This window comes from Vitis riparia, chromosome 14 (genome assembly GCF_004353265.1).
Source record: "Vitis riparia cultivar Riparia Gloire de Montpellier isolate 1030 chromosome 14, EGFV_Vit.rip_1.0, whole genome shotgun sequence".
Taxonomy (NCBI): Eukaryota; Viridiplantae; Streptophyta; class Magnoliopsida; order Vitales; family Vitaceae; genus Vitis; species Vitis riparia.
This window is the reverse complement of record NC_048444.1, coordinates 20,212,343-20,224,680: the sequence shown is the minus strand read 5'-3', so window position 1 is coordinate 20,224,680 and position 12,338 is coordinate 20,212,343. Positions and strand designations below refer to the sequence as shown.

The 12,338-nt window shown below is 36.4% G+C and overlaps 1 protein-coding gene across 1 annotated transcript; it reads right to left on the bottom strand.

The window, feature by feature from the left end:
- Positions 1 to 217: 217 nt before the first annotated feature.
- On the bottom strand, positions 218 to 1,548 carry LOC117930531 (ankyrin repeat-containing protein ITN1-like). The gene is made up of 3 exons (XM_034851176.1): positions 1,419 to 1,548; positions 1,055 to 1,320; positions 218 to 859 (listed from the first exon to the last, which is right to left on the bottom strand). The coding sequence occupies exons 1-3, from the start codon at positions 1,546 to 1,548 to the stop codon at positions 218 to 220; spliced, it is 1,038 nt and encodes a 345-aa protein (XP_034707067.1).
- Positions 1,549 to 12,338: the final 10,790 nt, after the last annotated feature.

Here is a 12,338-nt window from a genome sequence, read left to right as displayed (position 1 = left end):
AGATAATTGTTTGGATCAGGTTACACTTTAAGCTTTCGGGTTTGAGGTGTTAAATGACCGTCACACCTTTGGAGTGGGTCTTGGGGTGTGACATTAAATACAGGCAGTTCCTTACTAAGAGAGTATTCCATCTATACATGAACTAATGTATATATTGTCTATAACTTCATTGAGAAATTAAGAATATACAATTGATATCACATTCTATTCTATGGTTCTACAGAATCCCAAAGATGTAAAAACTCAAGAATAAACACCCAAGAGCAATTAAAGTTGTTGAAGTCGGGGAGGAATCAGGTAGCACCACATAAATGCCTGAAGTAAATGCTATCACCATTCCCAGTAGAGAGATGTAAGTGAGTAGCGCGGAAAATCTTGTGAAACGACGAAGCAAATGATAGTTTTGTTCCAGTGAAGCAAAAAAGTGGAGAAACACAGCTGCAGTTGAGCAATAGAAAGCCATAGCATCTGTTATCACAAAGACTTTGAAAACTGCCTTTGTTGATAAAACTGATTTACCCTTGTTTGGCTTATCTTCATTGTACCCACCAGGTAGAGAGAAACCAGCTGCAAAAGTTACTGTTGCTATGAGGGTTGCCACCAGTAGATGGGCGTTTGATACATCCTTCAAATACTTCAATGTGATCTCTTTCTTCTTTACAACTTCATTATTCCTGTCACGAAACGATTCACTTGCATGAAGTGATGTTCTCTCTCTGTCCTCTCTAAGCTCTAACTCATTTATGCCTTCATTCGGTCCTTCATTGTCATTGATTGTACTGTCTGTGTTCTCTCTAACAATCAGCCGCTCGAGACTTTGTTGAGCACCGCCATTCTCCAACTTCCTCTTGATCAAAAACTGGAAAGTTTTTTTTAAAGAACTTAGAATAAAATGTTGTTTTTAGCTACCAAGGCACATATATGACCAGAAAATTCAATTAAGGCAACATATTTCTTGTCTTTTTTTTTTTTTTTCAAGTTTCACATATGTAAAGAGAAATAGAGCAGTGGAACCAATGCATAATAAAAAATCATCGGCTTTCTATGCAAATACCTTTTTGATATCTCCCAGATCCATATTTGATTGGACAATGTCGATAGCCTTCAAATATTTCTTGTTTGTTGCCTTCTTATCCACTCTACGATCTCCAGCCAAAATCCGGACGCTGTTGTACCGTCTGTAGATAGCAGCTAGATGCAAAGCCGTGTTGCCTTGATTATCTGACTCATTTATTAGGCTTTCCCATCTTGGTTCTTCTAGAATATACTTCACCACTATAGACTTCCCACATTGGGCTGCAACGTGAAGAATGGTCCGACCTTTATTGTCAACCCAATTATATGCACATGGACAGCGTTTGATATCTCTGCTATTATATCAGGGTAGCCTTTTTTAGCTGCTATGTGAAGAGCAGAACTGTCTTCTTTATCCCACAAGTAAGCAACTGATTTATCACATTCCAGCAATTTCCTAGTCGCTTCAAGATGTCCCAATTGTGCAGCATAATGAAGGGGAGTCCACGTAAATATGTCTGTTTCTGTGACCATATCTTTCTTTTTGTCCAGTAGTATTGCAATAATGTCATCTAGCAATTTAGACCAAGAAGAAGAAATATAATTAAAACAGACTTTTTCATCCAGAGTACTTTTAGAAAATATATTACGTTCTTTTTATTTTAATATCAGATAACGGCTCGGGATTACTTCTCCATGAGAAGGATCAGGCATTATGCAATGAATTTTCCCATCAATTGTAAAGAGGGTAGCTACTAGCCAGTGTGGCATATATTGTAAAAGCAATTGTGTGATTTTCTTTCCCTGGTCTTACTACTTTTCTAGTTCAGTTAAGCTCTCCACCTATCAATTAGAGAAGCAGAAGTAAAGGTTTGGGCTTGGGTAAGTATTCTTCAAAAACAATTCTAAAAAATAATTTATAAGAACTATTGAAAACCATTTTCTGATGATATTTTATAAAACAAAAGTTCTAATGGCTGTATTATTATGCTTGGTTGGAACTAATGAATACAATTCTGGTGACTATCTGTCATAAGTATAGGGAGGCCATGCACTCCATGTAGATTTGTTCGGCGTCTGTCAGGAATCAGGAATCAGTTAATGGGGCTCCGAATGTTCTACTAGCCTTGCCAAAAAGTACTTCACGAGGCTAAACTCATCCACACTAAAGTGGTGTTTTTTCTTTTTTTTTTTTTACTTAATTTTAAATAGAACTTTAATGCTTAATAGCGTTAAGTATTAAGTTATTTATTTTTATAATACTTTATTTCTATTAAGCATTAAAAAGTAAAAAAAAAAAAAAAAATCAACATATCACTTTTTCTATTCAATAAAAAGTTTATAATAAATCATGAAAAAATAAAAAAACAAATTATCTAAAGTCTGAAAGCAAATTGCTTTTAGCAAAAAACTAAAAAAACGCTCTCTAAGTCTATAGATTTATGTATTCTTGGCTTTGTATATCTTAGACATGTTGGATAATGGTGTAACAAAGATTTCTCCATTTTTTTTCTTATGCATTTTCTTCTACAATATTTTTCAAGCATCTCGTTGTAGGGATATTTACACATAGTGCGATTTTGCTTTATTTTTGTTGGCAACTTCTTCTCTCTGTTGTATTATTCCAAGTACCTTATGTTACGTCTGACTCTAAAAAATTATTAAATGAAGGAAAAATATCAAGAAACTTATTATTATTATTATTATTATTATTATTATTATTATGTTTAGTTTATCAAAAATTATTAAAGGAAGGAAAAAATTGTTAAAAAAAATAATTTTTATTATAAAAAAATTAGAAAAATAAATGCAATTAAAATAGGTTAAAAAAAATTATATATTTCCAAATTATTTTACATTTGTGTAAAAAGGAAGAAAAAAAAATGAGAAAAATGAATTTGAAAAAATATTATTAATAATTTTTTAACTTTCAATTAATTTTTCATCTTCCTTTATTTTTGTTTATGTTTTCTTTGTCTAGTATATTCCTTCAAAATTTCTAAGAATCAAACATGTGGGTTGCGGACTGGTTCGCTGGCCTGCTGGCCTACTTGCTCGGTCCAAGCATGAAGTTGGGTTGACCTCTAATGGTCCCTTGGTGGACCAACCCACCAACCTAACCAAACGAAGGTTGCTACCTTGGATCAAGTGTCTGGGATTTGAGTAATATCTTCTCCTGGGCTATTAAATTTTTATTAGTTTTCAATGGTTTTCTATTTGTAATGATTAAATTTTTATTGTAAAAATGGCTCATAAAAACGTTGATTATCCTATAACAATGTTCCAGAAGCAAGAGATTATTTACCATAGCTTTGAACCTCTAATTTTGAATATCGAAATAAGTGGAAATAGAAATAAATACTATTATTATGTTTAACTTTATGAAAATTGTTGTAAATGAAGTGGTGAATGACCACATTGATGGTCATTTATGAACTCCATTTACTCATCTTTAAGATGAGTAATGGGAGTTCATATTATGAAGCCTATAAAAGGCTTTTTACACCCCATGTAAGCAGCATCCCAAAAAAAAGAAAGAAATTCTCTTCCTCTCATTCTCTCTCTCTCTTTCTTTCATTCTCTCAATTTTCTCAACTCTCTTCTCTGATTCCTTCTTCCCATTATATATATTGTTAAAGTAAGATATATTTTATCTCTACTACTTTATTTGTGTTGCATTTATCCTAATTTTACAACAAAAATTATATTTTAGAAATATTTTTATAAAAATTATGGTGAATATTTGAAGGCACCCAAAGCATATTAACTTGTACTTAATAAAGACAAGACCATATTGAATGTTTTGATATTGGTTTATGAAACTACTTAGAGGAGAGTGAATAGGCGGTCCTTTGCTTACAACCCTCAAATTGAAGTTTTAAATATTTTTATTAATTCTTAATTTAATCAATATATGTAATTAATAAATAAAGCAAAGAATAATCTTACACTTGACATGTGATGTACATGGAAAATCATCTATAGAATCTATAAAAAAAACTTGACGATGAAAAATTCATGGGTCAATTGACCGTAGAGCAAATTCACTAATTTTGATAGAATAAATACATAATCTTACCTAGATGAAATACTACCTTCCTTCAAGCATCTTACACAGGTCAGTACTTACACTTGCTTTCATGTTCATGATGCAAAACCCATGTATACCTTAGTGAATACCTTAAAACTTTAAGAGATGTGATCAACCACCATGAGCAACTTCAAACAAGATATGAGCTTTTGGAGTATCAGGAATATGCAAAAGATAATAACAATAAATTGTAGGGTACGATGATGTATGAAAGTACAAAGTTGAGCAATGTATGATGGCAAAAAACTAACTAAAAAAGATTTGAAAAGCTGACAAATATAGGATATTTATGCATAACATCAAGACCACTTAAGCCCATTTTGTAGGCACTCGAGCGCTCCTTGTTAATTTTAGCTTTTCTAATTTAGCTTCAAGCCCATTTTGAATCTAAGTCTACTTTACACCTTATGCATGTCATTATATTGTGAACAAGATAACCCTACTTAGCTGAACAATCATGTGAATGAATAAAAAATGATCACATATCTTCAAGGCCAATGCATACGTAGAGTTGAGTAAAAAAAATATTTGGAATAAAATTGTTAACTTAAACTAATTAGTCTAGATCACTAACACAAATAATATCAAATTTAGTTAAAATACAAATACACCTTCCCATGAGCAACATTATTATGTTTTACCTTCTTCATCTTTTACAAGTTTTTAGTTATAGAAATAATGAGATTAAAAAATTGAAGGGTAAATTGCTCCGATGACTAACTTGAGTGCCTTGGGGCAATTTTTCTTTGCTTTACATATCTCATTGTGGACCCCGTATTTCGGCTCATGCGTTTCCCACTCGATGGCGAGCTTGATTTTAATTTGAAAAATGATTTTTATTGATTAAGAAAATGACTTGCAGTCGCCACTTATTTTTGTTTTATTTTTAAAAGGGTAAACAAAATAAGAAAGAAAAACCCTAAGTGTGACTCCTTATTTTAGAAAAGGCGGTCTGTGAAAAACCCGACCGGGCTAGGGGGTCAGGTTACTTATCGGGAAGGTACGGTACGAACCGTAGCACCCCTCTAAGTCCCTAAAGTCGGGTCTCTACTAATAAAGTGAAGCTGATGTGGCAATCAATAAGAAAAACAATGGATGCTCAAATCAATCATGCACATATAGGAATCAAAACATGCATAGAGACTGACTAGAATGGGAGTGGGTGCGTACCTCGACCACGAGCCACAAATGCGCCATCAAGAAACAGGGTTAGCACACAATTAATGAATACGGAGTATAGCTCATGCGTATCGAAGTGCAAAATGAAGATCAAACAAAATACATTAAGTGCAACAGTTGACAATCGAAAGGGATCAAACATCAGGCCCCCACCAAAGCCCAATTTATGGTTCATGAATTAGTCTTACAAATTCCGTGTTTTACAATTATGAAGAATTCATTTTTGCTTACGTAAAATAAAAAAGATCAGAAGATTATTTAAAAACCGAAATGGAATTAAAACTATTTGAGTGAAAACGGGATTCTTGGAGTTTATTTGAAAATTGGAGTCTTGGGAATTAAATTTAAAAGATTAGAGTTTTGGTAATTAATATGAAATTTGTCAAAGAAAATGAGAAATGAACTTTAGGGAATTAAACTGCGAGAATATAGATTTCGAAAGTTGAATTAATAACAATAATAATAATAAGAAATGAACTTCAGGAATTGAATTGTGAGAATATAAATATTTAATAATAATAATAACAATAATAATACTGCAAGAATGTGGATTTTGAAAGTTGAATTAATAATAATAATAAGAAATGAACTGCTAGAATATAGATTTTTAATAATAATAATAATAATAATAATAATAATAATAATAATAATAATAATATGAAAAAGGGTTAATAATAATAGGCTTTAGGGGTTAAGGGGGTTTAGGATCTGGGCTTTAGGGATTTGAAAAGGGGTTAAGGGTTGGAAATGGGCTTAGGAGGCTTTAAAAGGGGTTTTTAGGGTCTGGGCCTTCAAGATGGGTTTTGAAAAGGGGTTAATAATAATAAGCTTTTAAAAGGGGTTACAGGGTTTAGGATAGGGTGGACATGGGCTTAGGAGATTGGAAATAGGCTTAGCTTATAATAATAATAATAATAATAATAATATTGATAATAATAGTAGTAAATAATAATAATAATAATAATAATGGGAATTAAAATAATAATAATAATATCCGTTAATAATAATAATAATAATAGGAATTAAAATAATAATAATAATATCCGTTAATAATAACAATAATAATGTTCGTTAATAATAATAATAATAATAATAATATCCGCTAATAATAACAATAATAATGTCCGTTAATAATAATAATAATAATAATATTCGCTAATAATAACAATAATAATGTCCGTTAATAATAATAATAATAATAATAATATCCGTTGATAATAACAATAATAATGTCTATTAATAATAATAATAATAATAATAATATAATATCCGCTGATAATAACAATATCCGTTAATAATAATGACAATAATAACAATAATAATTAAAAAGGGCTTTGGGCTCCATCTCCATCAGAAGCCCAAGCCCACTTAATAAAAATCACCCTCAAGCCCATTAACAGCCATGAGCATTTCCCAGACATCATCGCCACCCACAGCTCTTCCACCCAAAGATCACCGAGAGAAGTCTTAGGCTTCTTGTTCTTCACCCCCGCATCCCCATTGTCGACGACGCCGGCGGGAGTTTCAGCACCGTCATCGTCGTCATCTGTATGAGGCCAGGATCCAACAGCAGATTAGAGGATGGTCACAGCAGCAGCAGCAGCTGCCTCCTGGGCGCCCTGGTGGCGACCTGCGAAGCATTGGACGACGGAGCGGGAGACGTAGGAATTGAGGAAGGGGGTGATGCAGCCAGGTTTACGTGGACTGCGGGTGGACTTGGGAAGAAGTTAACAGTGGTCATTAACAACGACCATTTGAAGGAGCTTGGGTGGCCCGGGCGCATGCATCACGACTCTAGGAGGCATGAAGCGAAGGTCTTGGTAGTCTATGGATGCATGCATGGGACTGGTGGCATGGGGTGGTAGGGTGAGTGGAATAATGGTGGAGACAAAAGCACAATAATCCCATACAATGAGGAAAACATGCCACAAATATGCCGATGAACCAAACAGAGACAGTGAAACTAAACACATAATCAAACAATCTGCAAAACGAAATCAAGAAACGAAAAATGAGACCGTATACGATTAAATAACATCAAAGGATTCATGACAATCATACCTTCCATGCCCTTCCTTTCTGGTTTCTCCCAACTGATAATGAGGACCCTTTTTCTCTGCTCCCAAGCTTTTTTTTCTACCTCAGCTCCCTGTCTCTTCCTCTCTGTTTTCTCTTTTTTCTTTCTTTTTCCTTTCTTTTTTTTTAGCTTCTCCTCCAAGCTATGTCCGTATCCTGTCCCATCCGCCGCCTAAAAGCTCCCCCATCAGTCCCCTTTTTACTACCCCAAAAACAACTCCCCCCATCATGTCGAGTGGCTCCAGAAAAAAAGGTAGGAAAAATAAATAAATAAAAAGAAGACTCCCTGCCTCCGGGGGGGTCTACAAATATGCCCCTCTTTGATAGAGTTCACGAGTGTAAGGAACATGAACATTAGAGTGAAAAAAAAGTGTGAAAAGTGAGTGAAATGAAGTGAACTCTATCGAAGAACAAAAAAAGACCCCCAAACCCGACAGGTACAAGTAGAACACCAACTCACTCGAGGCTCTAAAATCCTAAGAGGCTCAAGGCGCCTCTAAAGCTGCATCGAGGACCCAGACTCCCTCTAAGACGTTTCTACAGGTGACTCGAAGAACCAATGTCGAAGGTGAGTAACGATCGGACCACCCTAGAGCACTAGGGAGGACGTGACCAAATGGAATGAAACATGCGTGTATCACAGGAGGACACAAGGCGTGGAGTATCTTACAATACAATCAAGGCACATGGTACGAGCTCATAAAACTATATCCTGCACAAAAGATGAGAGGAAACTCTAGAATATCACAGCGAAATGAGAAGCACATATGCAACTAAGGGGAGTAAGATGAAACATGAAACTATGAGAATGAAGCATGTAACGCTAGTGATCATAAATGTCAGGAACTGTGGCTCTGAAAGACAAGACTGACTCTAAATGCTAACCTGAGAAAACAATGGCTTTGGAAGCCAAACCCAAAAAGCTAACTCTAAAATGCTAGACTAGAAATCTCATAAGTGAACTAACAATAGGGGAATGCCCTAAATAAACTAAAAGTAGGGGGATGCCCTAGACAAACTGAAAGTGGGGGATGCCCTAGACGAACTGAAGGTAAAGGGAAGGGAAAACTAGAAGAGCATAATGAATAAGTGATAAGCGCAAGGTGACAACAAACTGAAAGTGGGGGATGCCCTAGACGAACTGAAGGTAAAGGGAGGGGAAAAATAGAAGAGCATAATGAATAAGTAATAAGCGCATGGTGATAAGGTGAGGAAAAACCAAGGACGAACACAAAACCATGAAGGTAAGATGTGCAATGCCGGTGAACATGAATGTGGACTCTGAATGACAAGGCTGAGGAGAAATGACTCCAAATGTCAAAACACGAAAAGGTGATGACTCAAGGTGCCTGAAGGGATATGTACAATGGCTCTGAACGCCAAACTAAAGAAAGATGGTGGCATCGAATGCCTGAATGAGTATGAAAAATGGCTCTGAACGCCAAAACTAAGAGAGAAAGTGACTCTAAAACGCATGAATGGGCACGAAGAATGGCTTTGAATGCCAAATTACGAAAGATAGTGAATCAAAATGCATGAATGGGTACGAAGAATGGCTCTGAACGCCAAAAACTAAAGATAGTGGATCAAAATGCATGAATGGGTACGAAAAGTGGCTCTAAATGCCAAAACTAAAGTAAAAAATGGTGATGAGTGTGGATGTGGATATGAGAGTACGACTCCGAGCATCAAACCGAGAATGACTAACGGCTCCAAACGCCTAAATGCAAATGTGGCTCTGAATGCCAAACTGGAAAGAGGTGGTGGCTCTGAACAACGAAATTGAAAATAGAGATGGCTCTGAACGTCGAAACGGAGGAGTGGTGATGGCTCTGAACGTCGAAACAGAGGAGTGATGATGGCTCCGAATGCCAAGACTGGAAATGTCGATGGCTTTGAATGCCGAAACTAAGAAGCAATGATGGCTCCGAACGCCGAAATTGAGAATGATGATGGATTTGACCGTCGAAACTAGAAATGGTGATGGCTCTAAACGTCGAAATGGATGAGTGATGATGACTCCGAACGCCAAGACTAGAAATGTCGATGGCTCTGAAAGCTGACTGAGAAGTGATGACGACTCTGAACGCCAAACTGAAAACAGTGATGGCTCTGAACGTCAAAACTGAAAAGCGATGATGGCTTTGAACCCCAAACTGAAAATAGTGATGGCTATGAATGCCAAAACTGAGAAGCGATGATGGCTTTGAACGCCAAAACTGAGAAGTGATGAAGGCTCTGAACGTCGAACTGAAAATAGTGATGGCTATGAATGCCAAAATTGAGAAGCGATGATGGCTCTGAACGCCAAAACTGAGAAGTGATGAAGGCTCTGAATGCCAAACTGAAAATAGTGATGGCTCTTAACGCCAAAGCTGAGAAGCGATGATTGCTCTGAACGCCAAACTGAAAATAGTGATGGCTCTGAACGCCAAAACTGAGAAGCGATGATGGCTCTGAACACCAAAACTGAGAACGATGATGACGGCTCTGAACGTCAAACTGAAAATAGTGATGGCTTTGAACGCCAAAACTGAAAAGCGATGATGGCTCTGAACAACGAAATTGAAAATAGATGATGGCTCTGAACGCCAAAACTAAGAAGTGATGAAGGCTTTGAACACCAAATTGAAAATAGTGATGGCTATGAATACCAAAACTGAGAAGCAATGATGTCTCTGAACGCCAAAACTAAGAAGTGATGAAGGCTCTGAACGCTAAAATTGAAAAGCGATGATGGCTCTGAACAACGAAATTGAAAATAGTGATGGCTTTGAACGCCAAAACTGAAAAGCAATGATGACTTTGAACAACGAAATTGAAAATAGATGATGTCTCTGAACGCCAAAACTAAGAAGTGATGAAGGCTTTGAACGCCAAACTGAAAATAGTGATGGCTATGAATGCCAAAACTGAGAAGCAATGATGGCTCTGAACGCCAAAACTGAGAAGTGATGAAGGCTCTGAACGCCAAACTGAAAATAGTGATGGCTATGAATGCCAAAACTAAGAAGCGATGATGGTTCTGAATTCCAAAACTAAGAAGTGATAATGACTCTGAACGTCGAAACCGAGGATGCGACTCTGAATGTCGATCTAAAAACCAATGATGGTTCTGAACGCCGAACTAAAAAGCGACAATGATGGCTTTGAAAATCGAAACTAAAAAGTGATGATGATGACTCTGAACGTCAAACTGAGAAGTGATAACGACTCTGAACGTCGAAACCGAGGATGCGACTCTGAATGTCGATCTGAAAACCGATGATGGCTCTGAACGCCGAAACTAAAAGGTGATGATGATGACTCTGAACGTCAAACTGAGAAGTGATGGTGATGACTCTGAACGTCAAACTGAGAAACGACTCCGAATGTCGATCTGAAAACCAATGATGGCTCTAAACGCCGAACTGAAAACACGGTGATGGCTCTGAACGCCGAAACTAAAAAGTGATGATGGCTCTGAATGCCGAAGCCGAGAAGTGATGATGATGACTCTGAACGTCAAACTGAGAAGCGACTCCGAATGTCGATCTGAAAACCGATGATGGCTCTGAACGCCGAACTGAAAACACGGTGATGGCTCTGAACGCCGAAACTAAAAAGTGATGATGGCTCTGAACGCCGAAGCCGAGAAGTGATGATGATGACTCTGAACGTCAAACTGAGAAGCGACTCCGAATGTCGATCTGAAAACCGATGATGGCTCTGAACGCTGAACTGAAAACACGGTGATGGCTTTGAACGCCGAAACTAAAAAGTGATGATGGCTCTGAACGTCGAAACTGAGAAAATAATAGCTCTGGAAGCCAAATCAAAAAGCTAACTCTAAACACTAAACTAGAAGAATAATGGCTCTGGAAGCCAAACCAAAAAACTAACTCTAAAAGCTAGACTAGGAAATAACAGCTCTGGAAGCCAAACCAAAAAGCTAACTCTAAAAGCTAAACTAGAAAATAATAGCTTTGGAAGCCAAACCAAAAAGCTAACTCTAAACACTAAACCGAGAGAATAATAGCTCTGGAAGCCAAACCAAAAAGCTAACTCTAAATGCTAAATTGAGAAAGTAATAGCTCTGAAAGTCAAACCAAAAAGCTAACTCTAAAAGCTAAACTAGAAAATAACAGCTTTGGAAGCCAAACCAAAAAGCTAACTCTAAACGCTAAACTGAGAAAGTAATAGCTCTGGAAGCCAAACCAGAAAGCTAACTCTAAACACTAAACTAGAAGAATAATGGCTCTGAAAGCCAAACCAAAAAAACTAACTCTAAATGCTAAAATGAGAAAATAATAGCTCTGGAAGCCAAACCAAAAAGCTAACTCTAAATGATAAACTGAGAATGTAATAGCTCTGGAAGTCAAACCAAAAAGCTAACTCTAAAAGCTAAACTAGAAAATAACAGCTCTGGAAGCCAAATCAAAAAGCTAAATCTAAACACTGAACTAGGAAATAATAGCTCTAGAAGCCAAACCAAAAAGCTAACTCTAAAAGCTAAACTAGAAAATAACAGCTCTGGAAGCCAAACCAAAGAGCTAACTCTAAAAGCTAAACTAGAAAATAACAGCTCTGGAAGCCAAACCAAAAAGCTAACTCTAAACACTAAACCGAGAGAATAATAGCTCTGGAAGCCAAACCAAAAAGCTAACTCTAAATGCTAAACTGAGAAAGTAATAGCTCTGGAAGTCAAACCAGAAAGCTAACTCTAAACACTAAACTAGAAAAATAATGGCTCTGGAAGCCAAACCAAAAAAACTAACCCTAAATGCTAAACTAAGAAAGTAATAGCTCTGGAAGCCAAACCAAAAAGCTAACTTTAAAAGCTAAACTAGAAGGCCCATAGGTGAAAACCTATGGTGGCGATACAATAAAAACGCTCATAGACGTTTGATCTATGGTGGTGAAATAACTAAAATGCCCATAGATGTCTGATCTATGGTGGTGAATCTGAAAGCCTAATGATGAAAATCCATGGTAGTGA